This window comes from Oncorhynchus nerka, linkage group LG23 (genome assembly GCF_034236695.1).
Source record: "Oncorhynchus nerka isolate Pitt River linkage group LG23, Oner_Uvic_2.0, whole genome shotgun sequence".
Lineage (NCBI taxonomy): Eukaryota > Metazoa > Chordata > Actinopteri > Salmoniformes > Salmonidae > Oncorhynchus > Oncorhynchus nerka.
Genome location: NC_088418.1, coordinates 56,760,171 through 56,785,305, shown reverse-complemented (window position 1 = coordinate 56,785,305; position 25,135 = coordinate 56,760,171). Strand labels below are relative to the sequence as shown.

General features: G+C 46.5%; 1 protein-coding gene across 1 annotated transcript; it reads left to right on the top strand.

Annotated features, from left to right (window-relative positions):
* Positions 1-537: 537 nt before the first annotated feature.
* On the top strand, positions 538-25,087 carry LOC115118341 (lysine-specific demethylase 7B-like). The gene is made up of 16 exons (XM_029646928.2): positions 538-686; positions 10,882-10,967; positions 13,061-13,178; positions 13,428-13,588; positions 15,722-15,863; positions 16,194-16,380; positions 17,044-17,206; positions 19,268-19,462; positions 19,569-19,660; positions 19,936-20,022; positions 20,279-20,521; positions 20,772-21,057; positions 21,294-21,388; positions 21,497-21,642; positions 21,960-22,339; positions 22,473-25,087. Exons 1-16 carry the CDS (start codon positions 589-591, stop codon positions 22,559-22,561), a joined length of 2,568 nt encoding a protein of 855 aa, XP_029502788.1. The 5' UTR covers positions 538-588; the 3' UTR covers positions 22,562-25,087.
* Positions 25,088-25,135: the final 48 nt, after the last annotated feature.

Sequence of the window (25,135 nt, the reverse complement as noted above, 5' to 3'; positions counted from 1 at the left end):
TTCCATAGGTGCCGCATGCCCTGCATGCATTAAGCCTACTTGACTATGCAGAGCTGCACAGATGGGTTTATGGGGGGATGGGCACTGTCAGCTCACACAGATCAAACGGGTCGGCAGTCCTATTGCTATTCCCTACGCGTAAAGCACGTCACAAACGCTCGGTGAGAAATACCAGGCAGGGAGAGCATTTTGTTGTGTTGATAACGCTTCCTGTATTCTGAACCAGGCCATATGAGTCCAAACCAATGGCAGTGCTTTTCCTGCTGAGTGCAGCCTTGGGCACTTTGACCAAGTTGTGTCAGTTTGCATCATATCAGTGTTGTTTATAGGTCAACGATCACTGTCGAGTTAAACAAAAAACAACTATTTACATCATTCACAATGTTATAAGTATAGGTATTTGCTATTACACTGAGTAACTAGATGAAAATAAATCATTTGGAAATTGACGTCAGAGATAGGCCTGCCCCAATGGCTTTCCCATGCTTTCTTTCGCATATATGATCGGGTTTCCCCTCGACTCTTTCCGCGTACCCAACCAAATCCCCGCCCCACTTTATTCCTGCGTTGTTTGGGGACAGTAGGAAGATGGCGGCGGCCCCGCTGTACTGTGTCTGCCGGCAGTCTTATGATGTGAGCCGGTTCATGATCGAATGCGACCTCTGTAACGACTGGTTTCATGGCAGGTATGGAGATTACACCTTCCTTGACACATGCAATCGATTTAACCGAATAAACGAACAGCAGGTGCTTGGGAGTAAGCGAGGATTGTCTTGCAGTTGTGACTGCTATTTGTGTGTAACCGGGTCTCTCACACTATTGGCACCTCGAGCTAGCTAAACTTTACAAAATAGTAAACCGGACCAGTGTGTTTTTATTTCTATTATACATATTGGGAGTTAGTATTTTATTATACTTATTGGGCTATTAATCGTGTGTGTTGGAGGTTTAAATAGCCGAAAGCAGTTTGTCAAAAGAAATTCGCCTAACGTTACTAGTTTGCTACCGTTAGCTTGCCAGCTAAGCTTGTGTGTGACGAGCTGTCAATCACGGTGATCAAAGCCAGCCCTTTAAACATTTGGTCTGTTGAAAGAAGCCTATAGGCTTAGCCTATCCAATTGAGTTGAGAACAAAGTTGCCTAGTTATCGATTAAAGGCGTGGGTTCTGATTTTAATCCAGCGTGTCATCCTTTACTATTGAGTTGGGTTAATGCTAGTCTGCTTAATCAGCCTCTAATATACAATAATTGTGTATTACAGCCTGATTAATCAGACTATGTTGGTGCATGTGACAACCTGACCTGACCCTAATAGACTTTCCTAGTTGAGAATTTAGGCCACGCGCTTTTGTGAATTCGATTGAAATGTAACATCAATCTCTGGCACATTCTTGGTGGCATCACTTCACTAGCCAAGTGACCTCCACTAGCCAAGTGACCTCTTGCATGATCAACATTTTTAGGGGTAAACTACACAAATCCTACTATTTGAGTGATTGTCCTCATTTGACCTTGTTTATTTTTATCCCTAACTATTTAGTGGCCAAAAACCTAAGATGAGAAAATATGATTGTTTTTGAGCTTTTGATTGACAGCTCGAGGTTGGGTATTTAAATCCCCCCTCTCACCAAAAATAGGCACATGTGTTATACCCCTAGTGGAAGAAAAGAGTATTGAGGAGAAAATTAAAGACAACTAATATGAATACAATAACAGTTTGGCTTGTGTGGATATTACAAAGCTATTGCGTAACTACACTCTGTAGACTGCCAAGAACGCAACGCCCAGAATGATGGGATGCCTGAGCCAGGGAACTCTGTGTCATGTGCCAAAAGAAGAGGAACAAACTTTGGAGCTTCCCCATTGACTAATAACACATGTACACACTGCTCTGCTCCAAAACCAGGGGGTTCTCTACCAATGTTTCCCATCAGGCTCGCCAGAAGGAAGTGGCATGCCTCTGGCTGTGGATGGTATGCAAACGTAGTGGAAAGCAGAGAAGCTGCCATGCCTGCACCGGAATCCTGGTGCCCGCTTGTCGGCACACCACCATACTTCCACAAGTGTGAGCCGGGGTTGTGACTAGCTGCCTGGCCGGGAAGGAATTTGCTTTCTCTCACCAGTGACTGAACCCTGGATACTCGTTTCCTCAAGTATTGGTTACGGCTCCCAAACGGAACTAGGCAGAGGAGCCAACCAGAGTGCTCTGTGTTGTTTATAAGGTGTAGACTATGGACCAGGTAAGGGGGAGAGGACAGAAATAGTGCCCTGCTAGTTTCCTAATGGCCTAACACACTACACTACAGGCATGTGCATAGGGCCTGTGCAGTAAAAGAGCCTGACATCCACTGAGCAGGCGTGTGCTGCAGATGCTTCTGCTGAGACTATGGAGATGGCACTCTGCTGAGACTATGGAGATGGCACTCTGCTGAGACTATGGAGATGGCACTCTGCTGAGACTTTGGAGATGGCACTCTGCTGAGACTATGGAGATGGCACTCTGCTGAGACTATGGAGATGGCACTCTGCTGAGACTATGGAGATGGCACTCTGCTGAGACTATGGAGATGGCACTCTGCTGAGACTATGGAGATGGCACTCTGCTGAGACTATGGAGATGGCACTCTGCTGAGACTATGGAGATGGCACTCTGCTGAGACATTGCATTACGAACGACAACAAACCCCGTATGGCGTCAGTGGCTCACGTTGCAGCCCACAGACTTGCGTCTCTCTCCAGGCTGCGTGGGTGTGACTCCCAGTTCATGTCTGGTTCTGGTAGAGTGTGTGGTAGTGGTGAGACAGCAGAGACTGGATGGGACACAGGGGAATGATTGATGGTAGCTCCACAGAGGCAACTTCAATGTACCATCCATCATTATGCCCTACACTCTCAGCCAGGGGAAAAGACTGAAGAGAGATGGATGCTCTCCCCCTGTCCTCCTCCTCAATGTTGTGAGAGAATTTGAATTTGTGGGAGAGCTTGTGTTTTTAGTGTGTGTGACTCAGACCTCAGATGATGGTTAGTGTCATGTTTACATTCATTAGTGGGACTCTGTGGGGTCTTTGTCTCTGGGGTATGCTAATGACATTACTCTCAGATTGATCAATGCTGATTAGGAGGTCAACAGCATCATGTATTGATTTCCAGTCGTTTAGAGTCACAGGATATTAGTTGGTCCGCTAATGATGATGACACCTACTTTGCCTACATACAGTTGAAGTCGGAAGTTTACATACACTTAGGTTGGAGTCATTTAAAACTTGTTTTTCAACCACTCCACAAATGTCCTGTTAACAAACTATAGTTTTGGAAAGTCGGTTAGGACATCTACTTTGTGCAAGTCATTTTTCCAACAATTGTTTAGAAAGATTATTTCACTTATAATTCACTGTATCACAATTCCAGTAGGTCAGAAGTTTACATACACTAAGTTGACTGTGTCTTTAAACAGCTTGGAAAATTCCAGAAAATGATGTCATGGTTTTAGAAGCTTCTGATTGACTCAAATTATGTAAATTAGCCTATTGGAGGTGTAGCTGTGGATGAACAGTTGAAGTCAGAAGTTTACATACACCTTAGCCAAATACATTTAAACTCGTTTTTCACAATTCCTGACATATAATCCAAGTAAAAAAATCCCTGTTTTAGGTCAGTTAGGATCACCACTTTATTTTAAGAATGTGAAATGTCAGAAAAATAGTAGAGAGAATGATTTATTTCAGCTTTTATTATTTTATCACATTCCAAGTGGGTCAGAAGTTTACATTACACTTTAGTTAGTATTTGGTAGCATTGCTTGTTTAACTTGGGTCAAATGTTTTGGGTAGCTTCCCACAATAAGGTGGATGAATTTTGGCCCATTCCTCCTGACAGAGCTGGTGTAACTGAGTCAGGTTTGTAGGCCTCCTTGCTCGCACATGATTTTTCAGTTCTGTCCACACATTTTCTACGGGATTGAGGTCAGGGCTTTGTGATGGCCACTCCAATACCGTCACTTTGTGGTCCTTAAGCCATTTTGCCACAACTTTGGAAGTCTGCTTGGGGTCATTGTCCGTTTGGAAGACCCATTTTCTTTTTATTTATTTATTTTTGTTGAATTTTACCCCTTTTTCTCCCCAATTTCGTGGTATCCAATTGTTAGTAGTTACTATCTTGTCTCATCGCAACAACTCCCGTACGGGCTCGGGAGAGACGAAGGATGAAAGTCATGCGTCCTCCGATACACAACCCAACCAAGCCGCACTGCTTCTTAACACAGTGCGCATCCAACCCGGAAGCCAGCCGCACCAATGTGTTGGAGGAAACCCCGTGCACCTGGCGACCTGGTTAGCGTGCAATGTGCCACAGGAGTCGGCCCGCCACAGGAGTGGCTAGTGCGCGATGAGACAAGGATATCCCTACCGGCCAAACCCTCCCTAACCCGGACGACGCTAGGCCAATTGTGCGTTGCCCCACGGACCTCCCGGTCGCGGCAGGCTGCTACAGAGCCTGGGCACGAACCCAGAGTCTCTGGTGGCACAGCTAGCACTGCGATGCAGTGCCCTAGACCACCCGGGAGGCGGAAGACCCATTTTCAAACAAGCTTTAACTTCCTGACTGATGTCTTGACATGTTGCTTCAATGTATCCACATAATTTTCCTCCCTCATAATGCCATCTATTTTGTGAAGTGCACCAGTCCGTCCTGCAGCAAAGCACCCCCACAACATGATGCTGCCACCCCGTGCTTCACGGTTGGGATGGTGTTCTGTGGCTTGCAAACTTCCCCCTTTTTCCTCCAAACGTAACGATGGGCATTATGGCCAAACAGTTCTATTTTTGTTTCATCAGACCAGAGGACATTTCTCCAAAAAGTACGATCTTTGCCTCCATGTGCAGTTGCAAACTGTAGTCTCTTTTTTTATGGTGGTTTTGGAGCAGTGGCTTCTTCCTTGCTGAGGGAACTTTCAGGTTATGGCGATATAGGACTCGTTTTTACTGTGGATATAGATACTTTGTACCTGTTTCCTCCAGCATCTTCACAAGGTCTTTAGTAGTTGTTCTGGGATTGATTTGCACTTTTCGCACCAAAGTACGTTTGGACAGAACGCTTCTCCTTCCTGAGCGGTATGGCGGCTGCGTGGTCCCATGGTGTTTATACTTGCATACTATTGTTTGTATAGAGGAACGTGGTACGTTCAGGCATTTGGAAATTGCTCCCAAGGATGAACCACACATGTGGAGGTCTCTAATTTTTTTATGAGGTCTAGGCTGATTTCTTTTGATTTCCCCATCATGTCAAGAAAAGAGGCACTAATGGCCATAATGACCAAGGTATTGGAGTGGCCATCACAAAGCCCTGACCTCAATCCCATAGAAAATGTGTGGGAGGAACTGGAAAAGCATGTGTGAGCAAGGAGACCTACAAACCTGACTCAGTTACACCAGCTCTGTCAGGAGGAATGGGCCAAAATTCACCCAACTTATTGTGGGAAGCTTGTGGAAGGCTACCCAAAATGTTTGACCCAAGTTAAACAATTTAAAGGCAATGCTAAGGAATACTAATTGAGTGTATGTTAACTTCTGGGAATGTGATGAAATAAATAAAAGCTGAAATAAATCATTTTCTGTACTATTATTCTGACATTTCACATTCTTAAAATAAAGTGGTGATCCTAATTGACCTAAGACAGGGAATTTCTACTAGGATTAAATGTCAGGAATTGTGAAAAACAGAGTTTAAATGTATTTGGCTACGGTGTATGTAAACTTCCGACTTCAACTGTATCATGCTTGAATATTAGAGTAAGCTCTGCTGCACTAAGGACCAATCCAGTTTGTCAGGCAGTATAATCATGTGTTGACAGATCTAGTGGGAGAGGCAAAGACTGTGTATGGCCCATGTGTATGAGGCCCACTAAAAGACATAGGCCTATGTTGAGAGCATGTGTGAGAAGACACAAACCCAGTCCCCCACCGCCTTAGAAGAAACTACTCAGTTCAACATGAGAACCTCAAGGCAATGCAACCTGCACCATAAACAATGAAGTTGTTCCACTCCCTCCCCGGGGGACTGCTATGCCCCATAAACAACAAAGCAGCAATCCTCTTTTGTTTTCCAGCTGCCAACAGAGAAGTCCTTCTACCCTAAGCTGTCTGTAGAAGCTTAGTGATGTGGGTTAATGGTGGAGAGAGGTTGTTGTGTACGAAGGCCCTTCATCAGTGCATTGTACCCCATTGATATGATGGGTATCCTTTCTCCGTGAGGGTTCAAATTTTTATGCCCATTTAGTCTTTGGAAAGGCAGGAGTCAGGTGCCCTTTGGGTCTAAATGAACCCAGGCAGGTGTGTTTAACTGCCCTCCCCATCTCCCATCCTCTCCCCCATTAGCTATATGCCAGTTCTCTAATGTAGGCGGGTTGGAGCCCTATGCAGGGGGGTTATTAAGTGCTTAACGTAATGGCTGAGCCCGCCTACAACCCTTTGTGTGTCTCGGTTGATCATTGAGACACAATGAACCCCTCACAGTACATAGACTAATGAATAACCCCAGTCACACAGGAAGGCAGGCAGCTCCACAACAGAGGATGTAGAGGGGAGGGATAGGAGCTGATGGCGGTAGGAGAGTTGACAGCTCTCCTGATTCAGGCCAGATGTTTGACCCATAGAGATGGATGGAGATATAACCCATTTTTAGCATGGACTTTGCCATTGAGGGCTTCCACAATTTTAAAGCAGTCAACTGGGTATGGATTCCTATGAATTGGGAGAAATCAGCCAATGAAGAAGAAAATAGCCTCTGGTGATGCCCACGCTGTTACAGATGCTTTAATGGCACAGATAAAAAGATGAGTCCTCAATCTATCTCTTTGGTTTGACCTCATGCTGCTATGCGGGTGTCTGCTCACCATTGGCAGGGGGCTGGCATTGTTTCTGGGAGAGTGGTGAGACAGTGACAGACCAACACATACCCATATTGGGCTTTATTTCCCCCAGGGCTGATGTCACTTGATTTATTACTATACACTAAATACCAATGTTTTGTCTTCCACACAGCTCTTAAATAAGCCAGATTTATAGTTTTGTTGTCTTCGATGGGGCAGCCTCAGTAGTTTTTAAAGAGTGAGATTGATTTGAGTTCGAGGAGTCAAGGATAACTAGCTTCACAAGTTGCATCATCATCATCAACACTCCTCAGCCCTCCAGTTTCCAAGTGACTCACCCAACCCGTCATAACTGCGCAAGGGAAGAAACAGCATCAGTCTGGTGGCACAGTGCCCTGCTTCCCCCCGTGCCGGCCCGCGCTGCGCTGGTGTTACACATGATGACCAGGCAGAGGAGGAGGTGTTGGAGGTCAACTTGGCTCGCCTCAATCCCTCAGCCACACGCTCACTCTGTCGCGCTCGTTCTAGCATGTCCCACCCTGACAGAGAGGCAGGAGAATTCATGTCAGGCCCGGGGTGACATAATTGGCACTGTGACTCATTCTAGTCTCCCCAGCAAGGCCACTGAGCAACCTCAGGAGACCAGATTCCAGCCCACTGCTGCATTGTATTTACTCTGTCTTGGCTGCTGACGTAGGAAGTGAGTGGAGGTGGACTGTTGAGGTCACTCTGTAGGGTTGGGACACTGAAGGTGTTTATAGCATTGGATCTTTTATAAATGGGGCCCTGAGTTTTTTCCGATGACTACTTGACCAGGAAAAACTCTTAGCGGCCTACCGAGTGTTGCAGCGGTCTAAGGCACTGCATCGCAGTGCTAGATCCGGGTTCAATCACGGGCTGTGTTGCAGCCGGCCCCGTACTGAGACCCATGAGACGGCGCACAATTGTCCAGGTTAGGGGAGGGTTTGGCCGGGCCAGCTAGTCCTTGTCCCATCGCGCTCTAGCGACTCCTGTGGCTGGCCGGGAACATGCACGCTGACACTGTCGCCAGTTGGACGGTGTTTCCTCCGACACATTGGTGCGACTGGCTTCCGGGTTAAGCGAGCAGTGTGTCTAGAAGTAGTGCGGCTTGGCGGGGTTGTGTTTGGCTCTCGACCTTCACCTCTCCCGAGTCCGTACGGGAGTTGCAGCGATGGGACAAGACTGTAACTACCAATTGGATACCACAAAATTAGGGAGAAAAAGGGGTACAAAGTACCCCAAAAAATGTATAATACATTTTTTAAAAAGTCTTATTCCTACCTAAAATCAGGCAAGGTTCTCTTGCTTACCTCTGTTATTACTCCCAGTCCCAACCTGTTACGGCTTCAGGCTGGTTCTGCAGTTAGTGAGAGTGTGAGCTGCTGAACAACAACAGCATTGCTAAGGAGACTGAACCAGCAGCAATGCACCACCAGAGAAAGTTCAGGTGTGACGCCGCTTCCTGCTGGCCTTTGATTCCCTTTACAATTTCCACTCTGATCAACGCTGATAGTGGCTGGTGAGAACTGTGTCCACTCCTAGACAGGCCCTCTGTGAAAATAGTTGTATTTTCTGCTATTGAAACCTTTACTACATCTTCACACAGCTCCTAGCCCCCAGGCGAGCTCCAGGACCCTGAGGGAGGGAGCTGGAACTTTAATGGCTGTCATTTACCGCCCTAAGCAAGTCCCCCAGTGTTTTCTGCTTTCACACTGAAAGGAATTCCACTTTTTCACTTCCAACTTCAGAGAGCAGGAACTCATTTAAATGTACCCACTGAAGACCAGTCACAGAGCAGGGAGATTTGAATGAGAGGAAGACTGCAGAGCAGGAAGAAGGTGGAATTGCTTGAGATTCGCTAAGTTGTTGCCATCATTATGAACTCTCAAGCCTCTGAAACTAGCTACTAGGGAAACTCCGTTTGTTTGTATTTTCACAATGAAACAGATTGTCGCTATGAAGAAATAGGAACTTTGTGTTTTCTGCTACGTAATCTTCCATGTCAGAGCAGCAAAATATATTAGTCCACATTTCTCTTTATGCTCTTGTCAGCTGAAACTAAAGTTGAGCTTAAATCGGCTATCTTTCTGTTTACTTGAGAAGAAGCTCTTTAAAGTGCTGTCTTAGATTCCTCCCATACCCCAGTGACACACAAATGTTGCCTGCCGTTTTTCTCCCCTTCTCCATGCGTCGGTGGGCATCCACCCATAATGGCAACACTCAGAGCCTATTCACAGGATTCTGTGTGTTATTCAGCGTTCTCTTATGGAACAAAGCATTGGTATGCACAAGAGGATTGTGTGTGTTGCTGCCTGTGGTCTGGCTGTTGTGGGGCGGTCGGAGGTTTGGTGGTGTAGGGGTTTGAGTGACGTCAACACTGTCGCAGTTCAGTGAGATACTGAGACAAACACATGGTTGTGATTCCCAGTCTGTAAATAGCCAATAGGAAAGATCTGGCCCAGAATGGTCTAGAGGTTATTGTTAGGACCTAGGGAACAACTTCTTGCCCTAACTAACTAATTCCTTGCCCTAACACCCCTGTCTTCCAGACAAATGAAACCGATCGCCTCCCAACTTCAAGGTTGCTTGACTTCGTACCTCCTTTAAAAAATGAGGGACCAAAAGGTCGTCTCCCACATACACTACTCTGTAGTCTGGCTCTGTGTTTACCTCAACCTCTGCTCCTCCAATACATCACCACTCTGTAGTGTTTCTGGATCTGTGTTTACCTCAACCTCTCTCTGCTCCTCCAATACATCACCACTCTGTAGTCTGGCTCTGTGTTTACCTCAACCTCTCTCTGCTCCTCCAATACATCACCACTCTGTAGTGTTTCTGGATCTGTGTTTACCTCAACCTCTCTCTGCTCCTCCAATACATCACCACTCTGTAGTCTGGCTCTGTGTTTACCTCAACCTCTCTCTGCTCCTCCAATACATCACCACTCTGTAGTCTGGCTCTGTGTTTACCTCAACCTCTCTCTGCTCCTCCAATACATCACCACTCTGTAGTGTTTCTGGATCTGTGTTTACCTCAACCTCTCCCTGCTCCTCCAATACATCACCACTCTGTAGTCTGGCTCTGTGTTTACCTCAACCTCTCCCTGCTCCTCCAATACATCACCACTCTGTAGTCTGGCTCTGTGTTTACCTCAACCTCTCTCTGCTCCTCTTATACATCACCACTCTCTAGTGTTTCTGGATCTGTGTTTACCTCAACCTCTCTCTGCTCCTCCAATACATCACCACTCTGTAGTCTGGCTCTGTGTTTACATCAACCTCTCCCTGCTCCTCCAATACATCACCACTCTGTAGTGTTTCTGGATCTTTGTTTACCTCAACCTCTCCCTGCACCTCCTATACATCACCACTCTGTAGTGTTTCTGGATCTGTGTTTCTGGATCTGTGTTTACCTCAACCTCTCCCTGCACCTCCTATACATCACCACTCTGTAGTGTTTCTGGATCTGTGTTTACCTCAACCTCTCTATTGCCTCCCTCTGCTCCTCCTATAAATCACTATCCACAGCCACACAGACTGTCAGAACAGGCTGTCAGTTTAGAAAAACCACGATATCTTTTCTGTCTCTCGTAAGTCTCAAGTCTGGCCCAAAGGATGACCCAGTGAGAGAAACTTGTATGTGACCCCTTTTCCCAAAGGCTTTAAATCATGTAAGTAGGACTGACTCCCTTGTGTACAACACCCTCTCACAATCCCTCAAGCTGTCCAGAGCATGGGCCCTGGAACCATGGATGGGGATATCAGTGAGAGAGAGCCTGTTTCCACAACATCTTCTCTGGTGTTATGATCCCGGAGAGAACAGTCTCCTGTCCTCCTGTTGATTTATTGGAAACACCATGGCGCTAGCCTGGTCCCAGATTTGTTTGTACTGACTTGCCAACCGCTATGGTCAATTTGATACCACATATTGGGACCAGGCTATCATGGTCCTGTCTGTCTCTTTATACTGACAGTGATGTCTCCTGTCTCCCCACAGCTGTGTCCAGGTGGAGGAGCACCATGCGGTGGACATTGACGTTTACCACTGTCCTAACTGTGAACCCCAACACGGACCCTCCTTGAGTCAGTATTCCAGTCTGTTTTTTGTGTGTCTCTTTGTCTGTCCGTTCTGTCTTTTCTCTGTCTTCTCTTCCTCAGTCGGTCTCTCTCTCCATCTCTTTTCGCTGTCTTCTCTTCCTCAGTCGGTCTCTCTCTCCATCTCTTTTTCGCTGTCTTCTCTTCCTCAGTCGGTCTCTCTCTCCATCTCTTTTGTCTGTCTTCTCTTCCTCAGTCGGTCTCTCTCTCCATCTCTTTTGTCTGTCTTCTTCCTCAGTCGGTCTCTTCTCTCTCTCCATCTCTTTTGTCTGTCTTCTCTTCCTCAGTCGGTCTCTCTCTCCATCTCTTTTGTCTGTCTTCTCTTCCTCAGTCGGTCTCTCTCTCCATCTCTTTTGTCTGTCTTCTCTTCCTCAGTCGGTCTCTCTCTCCATCTCTTTTGTCTGTCTTCTCTTCCTCAGTCGGTCTCTCTCTCCATCTCTTTTGTCTGTCTTCTCTTCCTCAGTCGGTCTCTCTCTCCATCTCTTTTCGCTGTCTTCTCTTCCTCAGTCGGTCTCTCTCTCCATCTCTTTTGTCTGTCTTCTCTTCCTCAGTCGGTCTCCATCTCTTTTCGCTGTCTTCTCTTCCTCAGTCGGTCTCCATCTCTTTTCGCTGTCTTCTCTTCCTCAGTCGGTCTCCATCTCTTTTCGCTGTCTTCTCTTCCTCAGTCGGTCTCCATCTCTTTTCGCTGTCTTCTCTTCCTCAGTCGGTCTCCATCTCTTTTCGCTGTCTTCTCTTCCTCAGTCGGTCTCTCTCTCTCCATCTCTTGTCTGTCTTCTCTTCCTCAGTCGGTCTCTCTCTCCATCTCTTTTGTCTGTCTTCTCTTCCTCAGTCGGTCTCTCTCTCCATCTCTTTTGTCTGTCTTCTCTTCCTCAGTCGGTCTCTCTCTCCATCTCTTTTGTCTGTCTTCTCTTCCTCAGTCGGTCTCTCTCTCCATCTCTTTTGTCTGTCTTCTCTTCCTCAGTCGGTCTCCATCTCTTTTCGCTGTCTTCTCTTCCTCAGTCGGTCTCCATCTCTTTTCGCTGTCTTCTCTTCCTCAGTCGGTCTCCATCTCTTTTCGCTGTCTTCTCTTCCTCAGTCGGTCTCCATCTCTTTTCGCTGTCTTCTCTTCCTCAGTCGGTCTCCATCTCTTTTCGCTGTCTTCTCTTCCTCAGTCGGTCTCCATCTCTTTTCGCTGTCTTCTCTTCCTCAGTCGGTCTCCATCTCTTTTCGCTGTCTTCTCTTCCTCAGTCGGTCTCCATCTCTTTTGTCTGTCTTCTCTTCCTCAGTCGGTCTCTCTCTCCATCTCTTTTCGCTGTCTTCTCTTCCTCAGTCGGTCTCTCTCTCCATCTCTTTTCGCTGTCTTCTCTTCCTCAGTCGGTCTCTCTCTCCATCTCTTTTCGCTGTCTTCTCTTCCTCAGTCGGTCTCTCTCTCCATCTCTTTTCGCTGTCTTCTCTTCCTCAGTCGGTCTCTCTCTCCATCTCTTTTCGCTGTCTTCTCTTCCTCAGTCGGTCTCTCTCTCCATCTCTTTTCGCTGTCTTCTCTTCCTCAGTCGGTCTCTCTCTCCATCTCTTTTCGCTGTCTTCTCTTCCTCAGTCGGTCTCTCTCTCCATCTCTTTTCGCTGTCTTCTCTTCCTCAGTCGGTCTCTCTCTCCATCTCTTTTCGCTGTCTTCTCTTCCTCAGTCGGTCTCTCTCTCCATCTCTTTTCTTTCTCTATTTGTTCCATCCCCGTGCCTGTTCACTCTCCCTCCATGGCTGATGGACTGTCCCCAGGAGAGCGTCAGTCTCCAGTCTGATTTAGGAGCCTGACCTCAGAGCCCGGGGCCAGACATTAACAGGCTAATTGAATGGGGCTGTAATCCTTCGACTTAAATTGGTCCTAGCCCTCACCTTGGCCTCTGCTAGGGGAGGAACGGGGAAAATATATTATCAAGACTAATGACTATTATCCATAATTCACAAGCCTCCGTTGGTTTAAGGGAAGAAAATTGAATACAGTAATAATTTGTCTCAGGTCTGTCACTGGCTATAGGGATCGTTTTCATGGCCAGTGAAGGCTGTGGCTTTCTGTGAGTCTGATGTTCTGCGTTTCTCCTCTTGCAGTGAAAAAGCGCAACAACTGGCACAGGCATGACTACACCGAGCAGGACGATGGCACTAAACCAGTGCAGGCTGGCACCTCTGTGTTTGTCAAGGAGCTCCAGAACAGGACCTTTGCCAGGTAGGAGCCCAGAACACCTACCACCAAGGACTCTAATGCCAAGCTAGACCCACTCTCACACCTGCACAGAAAACGCACGTTTCCTCAGCAGTTGTGTTTCTATGAACAAGACTGTGATCTTTGTTTTAGTCACAATACTTAACATGTATTATGTTCTTAATTTCTCTCATTGGGTATTTACATAGAGTTGAACATATCAACAGGAATTAGCCATTAACCATTGTCTGTCTGTGTGTGTGTGTGTTGCAGTGGGGATGAGATCCTGCAGTGGATGCCTGGGGAGCAGGTGACTCAGAGGTACCTGGAAAGCCACGGCTGGCAGTACCCCATCGCTGTGTCCAACATAGAGGGACTGGGACTCAGGCTGCCTCAACCATCCTTCTCTGTCAAAGATGTGGAGCAAGTTGTCGGTAAGGACATAGAGGGAGTGTCCTGTGTGTGTGTACTGTGTGTGTGTGTGTGTGGCGGGGCATGCTCAAGCACCCTGGGCTAGATTTTCTCTGTCTATTTGCAAACATCCTCAAAGTAAATAAGTGGAGTAGTAAATGTAGCTGTGCTACATTTAGCATGTAGCACAGCTAAGACTGATCACCAACCCATCCACTGCCTGTCTACTGCACGGGATGCCCATTTGATAGGACATATGTTACCTACACCTATTGCTTTGAAATAGAATATAATTAAAAGCTAATGAATGCATTCCCTGTCAGATAATGAGCACCTAACATTGAGCGGACGCCATCTGTCCGTCAAACAAACAGGTGCCAGGTTCAGAGTGTTGCCAGGTTCAGAGGGTATTTAGCCCCTTTATCAATCATCTCCCAATGGCTGAATAAGCCCTACAGGAGGGGAGGGCAGGTCTTCCTCAGCCCCCAACAGGACCACCTCTGCTCTCTATAGAATAGAAAGGCCTGGTACCACAAGGCTCCTATTACAAGCCCATTACTAACCCACAGCTATCTGGACCGACTGGATCCCCAACGCAACCCAAAGCTGCTTGTGTTTTATCATGGAAGTTCATATTCCACCCTCTGCCACGCTCCGTTGAGCATTAAGCTGCTTGTGTTTTATCATGGAAGTTCATATTCCACCCTCTGCCACGCTCCGTTGAGCATTAAGCTGCTTGTGTTTTATCATGGAAGTTCATATTCCACCCTCTGCCACGCTCCGTTGAGCATTAAGCTGCTTGTGTTTTATCATGGAAGTTCATATTCCATCCTCTGCCACGCTCCGTTGAGCATTAAGCTGCTTGTGTTTTATCATGGAAGTTCATATTCCACCCTCTGCCACGCTCCGTTGAGCATTAAGCTGCTTGTGTTTTATCATGGAAGTTCATATTCCACCCTCTGCCACGCTCCGTTGAGCATTAAGCTGCTTGTGTTTTATCATGGAAGTTCATATTCCACCCTCTGCCATGCTCCGTTGAGCATTAAGCTGCTCTGATGGGAAGCAGCACAGGTGTTGTGACTGGGTGGAGACAGAACACAAGCAGGATCAGGTTACCTACCTCCTTACAGTTGGGACACAATGGGGGACAGGCCTGGAACCTGCTGTCTCCTGGGGTTACCCAAGCCTAGACTATGGTCGGCCAGCTTAGGATAAACCTCCTGGCATTTGTCACCTCCCAGTACTTAATGTTGTTGTTCCTCGTTGGGGGTAGGTGAAGTTTTCAGTCTAAATATCATGTGAAAGGTTGGTGTCTGGAAGCACCCTACAGGGTCTAGCTGGAGTGAATGCCAGGTATCGGTGCATTGCTTAAAACACAGGAATAGTTTGACCATGTGCTACCAGCCAATATAAAGGTGTAGTGTGGAGTATTTACTATGGTCTGTTTTGGGCTTGTTGGTTGGTAGACTGAACACTCTCTGTTCTGCTCTCTCTGTTTGGCTAGCTACCCTAACTCCAGCTGTTCACTGTCATCAGACGCTGTCCAGCTGGACCCGCTGTGTGTGTGGTGTGTAGGGGGTTGGGGAACATTAGGGGTGTGTGGGTTGGTGGTGGGAGGATCACACAAGCACCAGCTGTCCTGTCCCCACACTGCCGACAGGCCCCCGTTTCCGGCCCTCTCTCTCCCCAGCTTTCACTGTGTCGTTTGATTCACTGCCTCCCAGCTGTGTGAGTGCTGGTGGGGTTTTACCCTCACACCCATTAAAGACAGTGGCCCCTTCCCCAGTCTCCACCTCTGGGACTCATATGGACTGGACAGATTGTCTGGCCCTCACCCCCCGCCCCCCACTCCATCCACTCCTATGGTGTATTGGCTGTGCCAGTCTCTCCCTTAGGAGTTGTAAAGAGACATGGAAATGCCAGAGAGCTTCAGAGTTCAGATCCCCTCGCCCACTGACTCCCATTTAAAATGTCTATCCCTGTTGTCTGTCACTTCAGTAGGAATGATCCTTTCTCTTAACCAGATGTAGTATATCTGGCTGAATGGTGCAACTGTAGACACAAAATGATGATGATTCCATGGGCAGACTGATACCACGTTTTGCTGTCTGCTCCACTATATGACGGCTTGGTCATCATTCTCTTGTCGTCCACAGGCGGTGACAAAGTCATTGACGTCATCGACGTGGCCAGGCAAGCAGACAGCAAGATGAAGCTGAAAGAGTTTATTAAGTATTACTACAAGCCTCATCGGCCCAAGGTGCTCAACGTTATCAGCCTGGAGTTCTCTGATACCAGGTAAGCTGTAATTTGGTCCTACTTCTAATAATCCATTGCCGACTCTCTCTCCATTCAAATGGATACATTTTAAATGAATGCTATTTACAAGACATGCAAACAGAAAACAAGAGCATCCACAGACTGCTGTCAAGTTCTTCATGATTCACAAGAGACAAACAAGAATGAACACAAACATTCAACAATACATTATGTACAGCTCATGACAAAAGTGATCAAACTACGTATTATCAATGATCTCATTATTTAGTCAATTTCAGCACTTTTTACTGTGATTTTGACCCTCTTAAGTAGCCATACCCCTCTTACCGCTCACTCTCTCCCCCCCAGGATGGCAGATCAGGTGGTGGTACCTGGCGTAGCTCAGAACATGTCCTGGGTGGAGAACTACTGGCCAGATGACTCCTTCTTCCCCAAGCCCTTTGTCCAGAAGTACTGCCTCATGGGGGTTAAGAACAGCTACACTGACTTCCACATCGACTTCGGCGGCACCTCTGTGTGGTACCACGTTCTCTGGGTGAGTGGGTGTTAGTTACATGTCCTACATGGACACTAGGCTATCAAATCCTAGCAGTGAGCTGAGTGCAGTTTGGCAAGTCAATGAAATCAACTGTGTCCACAACATTATTTGGTGATAAATCGCTGGCCTGGCTCGCTCTTTGGCATTCCTCTCACCACTTGTAATGCGCGCTGACATTTAATCAAGTATGTTTGTACATGGGGGAGCTATTTAGAGCAATCTAGGTTGATTGGTACCCTGGCGGAAGTTCACCTCAGCAGTACATTTCGTTGTTGGCAAGCTCCAGGGGGAATTCTGTCCCCGCCGTGGTAATAAATGATCCCTCCAACGGCAACAAAGTAACCAACCGCTGCTAATCACAAACTGTGCTTTGTGTTCATGGTGACATCACCAGGCTGGCAGGCAAGCACTCTCCTTCGCTATAGAAGCAATGTGCAGCTCAGCTTGTGAAAAACAGGGCTGGGAAATGCACCATAAATGGAAGAAAAAAATCCCCTGGTGTGAAAGTCAAACACATCTGTGTGTCTCTGAAATGAAACATCTTTGCAGGCATCTGAGTGCTCCTCCTTTTCTAGTCACATTGTGATGTCTCTTAGGTTAAAATGCTTAATTTTTTTTATGAACTCTCGTTAACTCCCTCTACTCTCTCTGTGTTTCCAGGGTGAAAAGATATTCTACATGATCAAGCCGACCCAGGCCAACCTTGCACTATATGAGGCGTGGAGCTCCTCCCCCAACCAGAGTGAGGTGTTCTTCGGGGACAAGGTGGACAAGTGCTACAAGTGTGTCGTGCAGCAAGGAACCACGCTGCTCATCCCCACAGGTGTGTGTGTCACAGGCGGAAGGTGGTACCTTTAATTGGGGAGGACGGGCTCGTGGTAACGGCTGGAGTGGAATAGGTGGAATGGTATCAAATACATGGAAACCATAGAAACCATGTGTTTGATACCATCCTATTCGCTCCATTCCAGCCATTATTAGCAGTCCTCCCCTCAGCAGCCTCCACTGCAGAGTGTGTGTGTGTGCAAGCATTTGGTCTTTATTTGCTTTCTCTTGTAACATGCCATGTATTTAGTTTTCCTGAGAAGAGCTAAACCGCTTACATTAGGCTTTTGTTAATGGAACCATAGTGTAGATGAAGAGGGGTTACTACTGACGATGGAGACTGGCCCTGTGAGCGTGTGACACAGAAACCCCTCTGGGATTAGACAGTGTCCTTAAAATACCTTTTCCACAGTGTCCTTAAATACCTCACACGCCTGCTTTTGGTGATGTGTAAATGGACTATCTGGTAGTCTTGTCTGCTGCTCTGTAGAGAAACCTGTCTATATCCTCAAAGTAGACAGAAACAAAACAGTCTTGTTTCCCAGGGTGCCTGCCTGGAAACTGACTCCCTTTTTTTAAACACTGACATGTCATTGCCAAGAGAATTTGGAAAATAAATCTTTGCTCAGCAACAGCCTAGACACTAGACACACCCGTCTATATTGTCGTAACACAATAGGAAGTTCCCTAATGGAACAACAGCACCAGTAATGTCGTGAAAGCGACCATATTAGAAGCTCTTGGGCCTACTTTATCCTCAGCCAAGCCTCTGCTATAGCATGTGACTTGTAATTCACCTCTCACATTCCACCCCATGTCTTGATGACGTAACACGTCTTGATGACGTAACACGTCTAGAGAGCTGTGAACGGGCGACCGCAGTAAGCAGAACCTCATGGTTAACACATGCTCCTTGTTCTCCTCATTAACTCCAGATGGCTTTTAGAGTGGTTTCACTCATGTCCTTTAGTGATTTAACCCCATCTCACCATCTCCGTTGTCACCACAAGGATCCTTCCATAAGCTTACCTGATGGGGGGGTCGTATTTCATTTGTAGATCACAGGGTTCCATGTTTTTTTGCCCATGGAGATCACCTGAGGACGATGTAAAACTATACAGGATATGCAATCGGTTCAGAACAGCAATCGGGTGCAACTCAACAGACTTTTCACAAGTTCAGAGTATCCATACATTTCTGTGTCAATACTCCCATAGGAACAAGAAAACTCACACATGTTTTAAAATGCTCCCAAAGTTGTATACCTTGAGTAAAGGTTAAGGACTGCAGCTGTGTTTTCTCCAGGGGGTTCAGGGGGTGTGGAGAGGTGGGATAGAGATTTGAGGAGGGGGTAGAGCACAACATACTTGGCCGCTCAACCGCGGTAACCCCGTAACCGCCTGCAGTATCAGTGCTGCGTCACCGCCGTCTCTGCTTTCTGTTCTCTCCGGAGGTATAAAGAGCACTGCTTTATCTTGACCAGGTCAGGCAGGCCTGATATGACCCTGTATGTTTGTGTTGTCAGGTCAGTTTTTTTGCCACATACCAGGTTTACATCCAACCTTCTTATGCCAGTAAAGTAGATGTCGGAGAGGGAATGTGACGACAGAACCGATGGAAACATTTGCCTGTAAACCTTCCAATTGTTGTCAAAACAAAATACGCTGGACAAGGTGGGATCTTTTTGTGTCGATAAAATGAATAATGTGATAGAACTGCCTTTTTATGCGGAAATATTGATATAATAACCATCATATCGAAGTAAACTTGGAGTCACGCGATGATGTGGTGTGTGGTCCTCCCACTACTCTTATGAAAGCATGCAGTTTATTAGGCTACAGATTAAATACGTTACGATGAACTTCTCAGGGTGGTGAAAGTGCAAGGTAATGAACTTGATGCTTTTTTCCAATGAATATCGAGGGTCTTATTCTGGTGACATGATGATCAATGCTTTGCTACCGATTTGACAAATACAACACCTGGCCAGTGTCCTTGGTATTCCCACAGTCAGTGAGTCAAACATTGACTGTGTGTTTGTGTGTGCTGCCCTCTGCAGGATGGATCCATGCCGTCCTCACCTCTCAGGATTGCATGGCGTTCGGAGGCAACTTCCTCCACAACCTCAACATTGGCATGCAGCTCAGGTGTTACGAGATGGAGCGTCGTCTGAAGACTCCAGACCTCTTCAAGTTTCCCTACTTTGAGGCTATCTGCTGGTATGTGGCCAAGAACCTGCTGGAGAACCTGAAAGGTGAGTGAAGCTGTAAAATCCACCTAACCCAATACATTTATTGTAGTATTTTTATTTTATTTCACAAGCATCATCACAAATATAATGCCTTTGTTCTCTTTCTCAGAGCTGCGAGAAGACAACTGCCCACCCCAGACCTACCTAGTGGAGGGAGTGAAATCTTTAATCAGTCCACTGAAAACCTGGCTGAAGAGAGAGGTGAGGGGCACCGAATGGAATATTTGTGTTATTTTTCCATTGTATCTATGGGTGAAGGTCCTGGCTTCACCTTCTCTGTACTGCACCTGACTCTACAATGTTGGCTGATGAATATCTAGACTGATTGGTTTATCTCCCAGCTGAGCTCTGATGGAAAGGGGGTGGGGGTCATAGTGGTTTCCCCTGGATCTGATGACACTGTGCCAGTGGTGGAAACAGAGCCTCTTTGTTCAACTCCACCCTAATTGTGTGTGTGTGGAACATTGTGACTGCAGGTTACGGAGCCCACCAGCGAGGTCCCGGACCATATCAGGCCCAACCGTCTCATTAAAGAGCTGACCAAGGAAATCCGCTACCTGGAGGTAAGGGCTGGGGTCACGGGGGGAAGGGCCTGAGGAGCATCACCTTTGTGTAGGTGGAAGAGCACTCGATCTGAGGGGCTGTATGAGAAGTGCTTCTAATTAATCTGTGACTGACGTGATGGATTTGTTGCGCCTTATTTGTAACTGGCAATCATTGTCTTGCGACTTCCTTGTTTTTAGACATAGATTCGATTTAAATATTGAGGTTGTGTTCAAACCCCTCCCTCCTCTAATGGTGTTATGTGTGTTCCAACAGGAAGACCAGGCCAGCAGTGGTGGCACCAACAAGCCAGTGAAATCTCAGGGAAGCGTTGGAGGCCAGTGTCCGGCCACGCGCTCCACGCTGGAGAGGGTGTGCCCGGCCCGCCAGGCGCGGCGGGCAGCCCGGAGGCTCCGGGAGCAGCAGGAGCAGGGCCCTAAGGTTCCCTCTAACCTGGAGATCCTGGAGCTGCACACCAGAGAGGTGCTCAGGAGGCTGGAAGTGGGCCCTCTGGAGGAGGTGAGAGGAACATGTGAAACTCCCACAACGTAAAACTAGAATGTCACACGCTCTCTGGCATACGTCATATTTAAATGCCTTGTTATTATTGGAAATAATCATTAGATCAATCAATAAACCACATTAGTATTTTCCGTGCATTACTCCTACTGAAAGCAATACTGTTCCCATGTTATAAAGAGTCATACAATTCAATAGAAACGTCTGATACCTGTGTTGAATGAGTCCTATAACTCTGTCTCTACCACAGGACCCTACCTTCTGTCCCCCGGTGCATGGGAAGTTCAACATGGTGTCCACCGCCTCTGCCGCTGCTGCTGAGAACCCAGACACACACCTGCGTCTCACGCTGCACAACGGACGGATCATCCGGGACGCGAGGAGACCAGGTAGTAGCACGGCTAGCAGCCCGGTGAAGGCGGAGAGTGAGAGGCCGTCCGTGGGCCAGCTGAAGAGCAGAGAGGAGATGAAGACTGAGTCAGACCAGGAACAGCAGCACAGCACTATGGGAGGAGAGGAGAAACCAGGCCACCTCAGTAAGTCATGATGCTGAAGCAGTTCACGAGATATATATATATATATAGTACATTGTATGATTTATAATCTGACTCAACTTTGTCAGTTTATTGACCTCATTGTCCCAGACACACCATGCTTTCTAAAGGGTCATGTTGTTGACACAGACTAGGTCTAGTAACCTGTTGACTTGGACACTGAGAGGGAATGGTTCCTACCATTATCTGTGGTTAATGATGTCTGTTTGCCTTCTCAGGGGGTATTGAGAGGGTTAAGACTGAACTCAGGGAAGAAGCCTCAGGACACTCCGATGTGTCGGACATGGACTCGGACAGTGATTCCAACACACAGGTACCTGATATTAACACGGTCTACCCCCACTGTGGTTTTGTCAGTGAGAACTTAACTCTGTTGTGTATCAACCCTCAACCAGTTTCTCGTCTCTCTCCCTCTCTGCAGCAAAACACCTCTTCTGAGGAAGATTCAGGAAGCTCCCAGAGTGATGATGATGAGGAGAGGGGCTCATCCCAGAGGGCCGCGGGGCACACCATAGAACTAGACCAGACGGACCTGAACCTCCGGCACAAACACAAGCCACTCAAAAGGTGGGTGGTCTGACCTGTTGTGCGTGGGTGAGCTAAAACACAGCTCCTGTTATTGGAATCACAAACATATTTTAGCAATTGAGTTATTTATTAAGGGATAATTTCTTGTAGAAGTGTCTAGAAGTTCACGCCATCGGTTTAGTAATCTCATGACGATGGAATTGGATTTGAAACAGAAGCATGTGCCAATATTATGCATACAATGATTATATTCATAACTTCCCTTTTGACTGGTAAAGATGAGCACAGTTGGCTTTTGTGGAGTCTTGCGGTGGGCTGTAAATGACTGAGTGCGTCTCTTCTCTGTGTCCCTGCAGAGAACGTCCTACTTCACCCAGCACAGAGGAGGCCATTCAAGGCATGCTGTCCATGGCTGGCCTGCTGTGCCCCTCCAAGCCAGACGAGGTCGCCACTTCCCAGGAGCCGTGGTGGTCCAGCCCGAGCCGAGGCTCGCCGGAGCGCCGAGAGCAGCACCAGCGTCGTGTGGCGGGGGACAAGAGCCCCATGGACAGCCAGGGCAACAGCAGCAGCGAGGCCTGGGACAATCAGGGGCCCCTCTCCCTTGGGGCCCTGAGCCACGATGCCAGCCCAGAGGCCGACAACTACCAGTACTGTGATCCCTCAATGTCTCCCCCTCTCCACCCCTCCAAAAGACACGCCTCCAACTCCCCTCCCATCAGTAACCAGGCCACGAAAGGTACGCAACCAACTATTTGATTCTCTCCATTTGTCTAGTAATTAGTTGATGTTCTCAGGGATTGGATGCTACTGTGACACAACTCTCTCTTTATTCAGCACGTCAGCCATTCATTTTGGGTTTTGTTTTTCAGGCAAGCGGCCCAAGAAAGGAATGGCCACGGCCAAGCAGAGACTGGGGAAGATCCTGAAGATGAACCGACACAATGGCGTCTTTGTATAGAGCTCTGAGGGCCACAGGCAAAGCTAAAGGAGGGTAACAGACCCCTGTCCTCACATCCAGTTTATTCTGTACATTTAGTCGACACCTTTTTGTCCTGGAGAAATCACTGCCTGGGGAAAGGGCCCATCTGAGAGACTTGTTGTTGTCAGACACACAAACGAACAGGCTTACTGTGCATGCTTAGGACCACAGGGTATTGAATTCACATGAGCAAGCTACCAATCAAGCGCACAGCTTCACTGCAAGCACTCTAAAACGTAATGGAGAAGAAGGGGAAAAAAGCACGTTGATTACTCAACTTCAGGGAAACTTAAGAGTTCCAGTGGGCATCAACGTGCCATGGGGAAATGTTTGATGTCCGGATGAGGTAGGAATGAGGTCTACAGTACATCGCAACATTGAAGACAATTCTTCAGCCAATGTTAATGACGCACGTAAGCCAATGAAGGCTGCTTGATGTCCCACCATCTGCATCTCCCAGTGCTGCCTTCCTTGAATATCTGCAGCACTATGAACTGTATGAGACCCAGGACAAGATGGAAGTTTGGATATACAGACTGGCATTGACCCACCTGGCTCTGTGTCTGGGCTCTCTAGCAGGGTCCTTTTTGTCCCTGAGAAAAAAAAGTGCTAATCTAATTTTTCTAAATGGTGCTTAATGTTTGTACGTCCTCCATGCTCCCAACTCCCCTTATCTCAATCACACCAGCAATAATGACGTTGAAGTAGAGAAGAGAGAAGTTTTGAGAGGCAGCACTCTTGGTTAGTCTTCCCTGCCACATTGTGTCATTCATCTATTTAAAGACAATTGCCTAATTTATCATTGCACTGTTTTTTGGGAAGGTAAAAACCCATCAGGTCTAAAACAATTACATTTGAACCTGTCTGCATTAGTTCATTATAAGTCTCTCTATTTGAATTTCACGTTTTAATACTTTGAATGATCATATGAAAGCCATACTCCTCGATATAGAATTTAAGATTTTGCTGCCCTCTGATGGTCAAAGGAGACTAACACAGAGAGTGCTGCCTCAATAAGAAATGTTTTATAGTGTCAGTTGTTTACTTGGTTGTATAATATCTTGCTTAATTTATTTCAAGTTGTTACTTGATTTTAATGTTATTTCTTTATGGATTCTGAGTTATGTATTTATTAATTGAAAGAAGTGAATATTGATTTTATTATATTTTGGCCCTAAACCTCGGCTATTCTGGGAATTCTCTCCTCAAGAGGTTTTTTTTCTTTCCTCTCTCTTATGCTTATTGTATATGTGGACATTTTAGACTTCATGTGGTTATGATATTGTGCAGGTCAGTAAGAATTTCAATCTTTTTTTTCTCCACTTCTGTCCAAGTGGACTTTCTTAACTTGATTTGAAACGGTCTCTTCTGGTTTCCTCTGTTTCCAGGGGTTAGTGGGGTTCTGTGAATGGGTCATATTGTGACTCCAAAAGGTTGCTACACCTATAGCCACTTGACGTTGTCTAACGAAAAATACATTTTGAACAATGTAAATAGGGTATTTTTTTAGGGGGGTGTCCTATGATATGGTGCTGAAGTGAGGTGTGTGATTTGATTTGTATTTGTAGTTCTTCACTCTCAGGGAATGATGCCACAGATATGACCACAGATATGTAGCTGGTGATTACCTTAATCACCAACTACATCATGTACACTGTAAGGCAAGTTCTTCCAACCAGACTCTTATTCTACTTCTTTCTTTAACTAAGCAGTTGTGCTTTGGAATTGACCAAGTTGAAGAAATCAACCTGGTCATCTCTATTTGGAGATGATACTCAAGCTCTGCCTAGCTATTAAAAATGTTTAACTCTATTGTATCAATTTCAATATCCAAGAAATCCAATCTTTCAGCATCTACCTTCTGACAGCCCCCCCCCTCCAAAAAAAACACCACTTGTCCCAATATCCTTAAACACCCTCGCTCTCGTCTAGAGTATTTCACTGAATGACATCCAGACTTACTCAGTCACCAAGTAACTTTAATAGCACCCTTTGAACAGTATCTGACTTGAAAGCTGTGCTATGAGTTCAACTTGCAGTGCACCTGACCTTGGCATAATTGTGGTCTATCGCTTAGCCCTTAATGAGATTTTACCTAATGACACATATCACACTTTTGTCTTCCCCTCCATGGAATACAGTGTTTGATCCTATTGCCAGACATTTCCATGAACTCTGCACGTTCACCTTTTAACTCTTATTGCATGTTGAAGTCCTCACCACTCGTCTGTGTAGTAATAAGCACAAGAACTAGCCTGCAGGCAGGGTTTGTTATTAGCAGCAGTTCTCTTTCATTGTATAGTATTTACCGTAAACTCTTATTTGTGTTTTTTCTATCAATGGTCATGTTTCTTCTCTGTGCATTAGTCCTTCAGATGGTTTGATTTATCATGATTTGAACCATACAAACACTGGCTTACTGTGACACTGTTACTTGATGCATTGAATAGGTTTCAGCATTTAAAAAATGACCTGTAAATATAAAAATGAACTGATTCTGTTAAATTGTTGTTTTTTTACAGGAAACTAGGAGTTATTATACAGTCAATGATT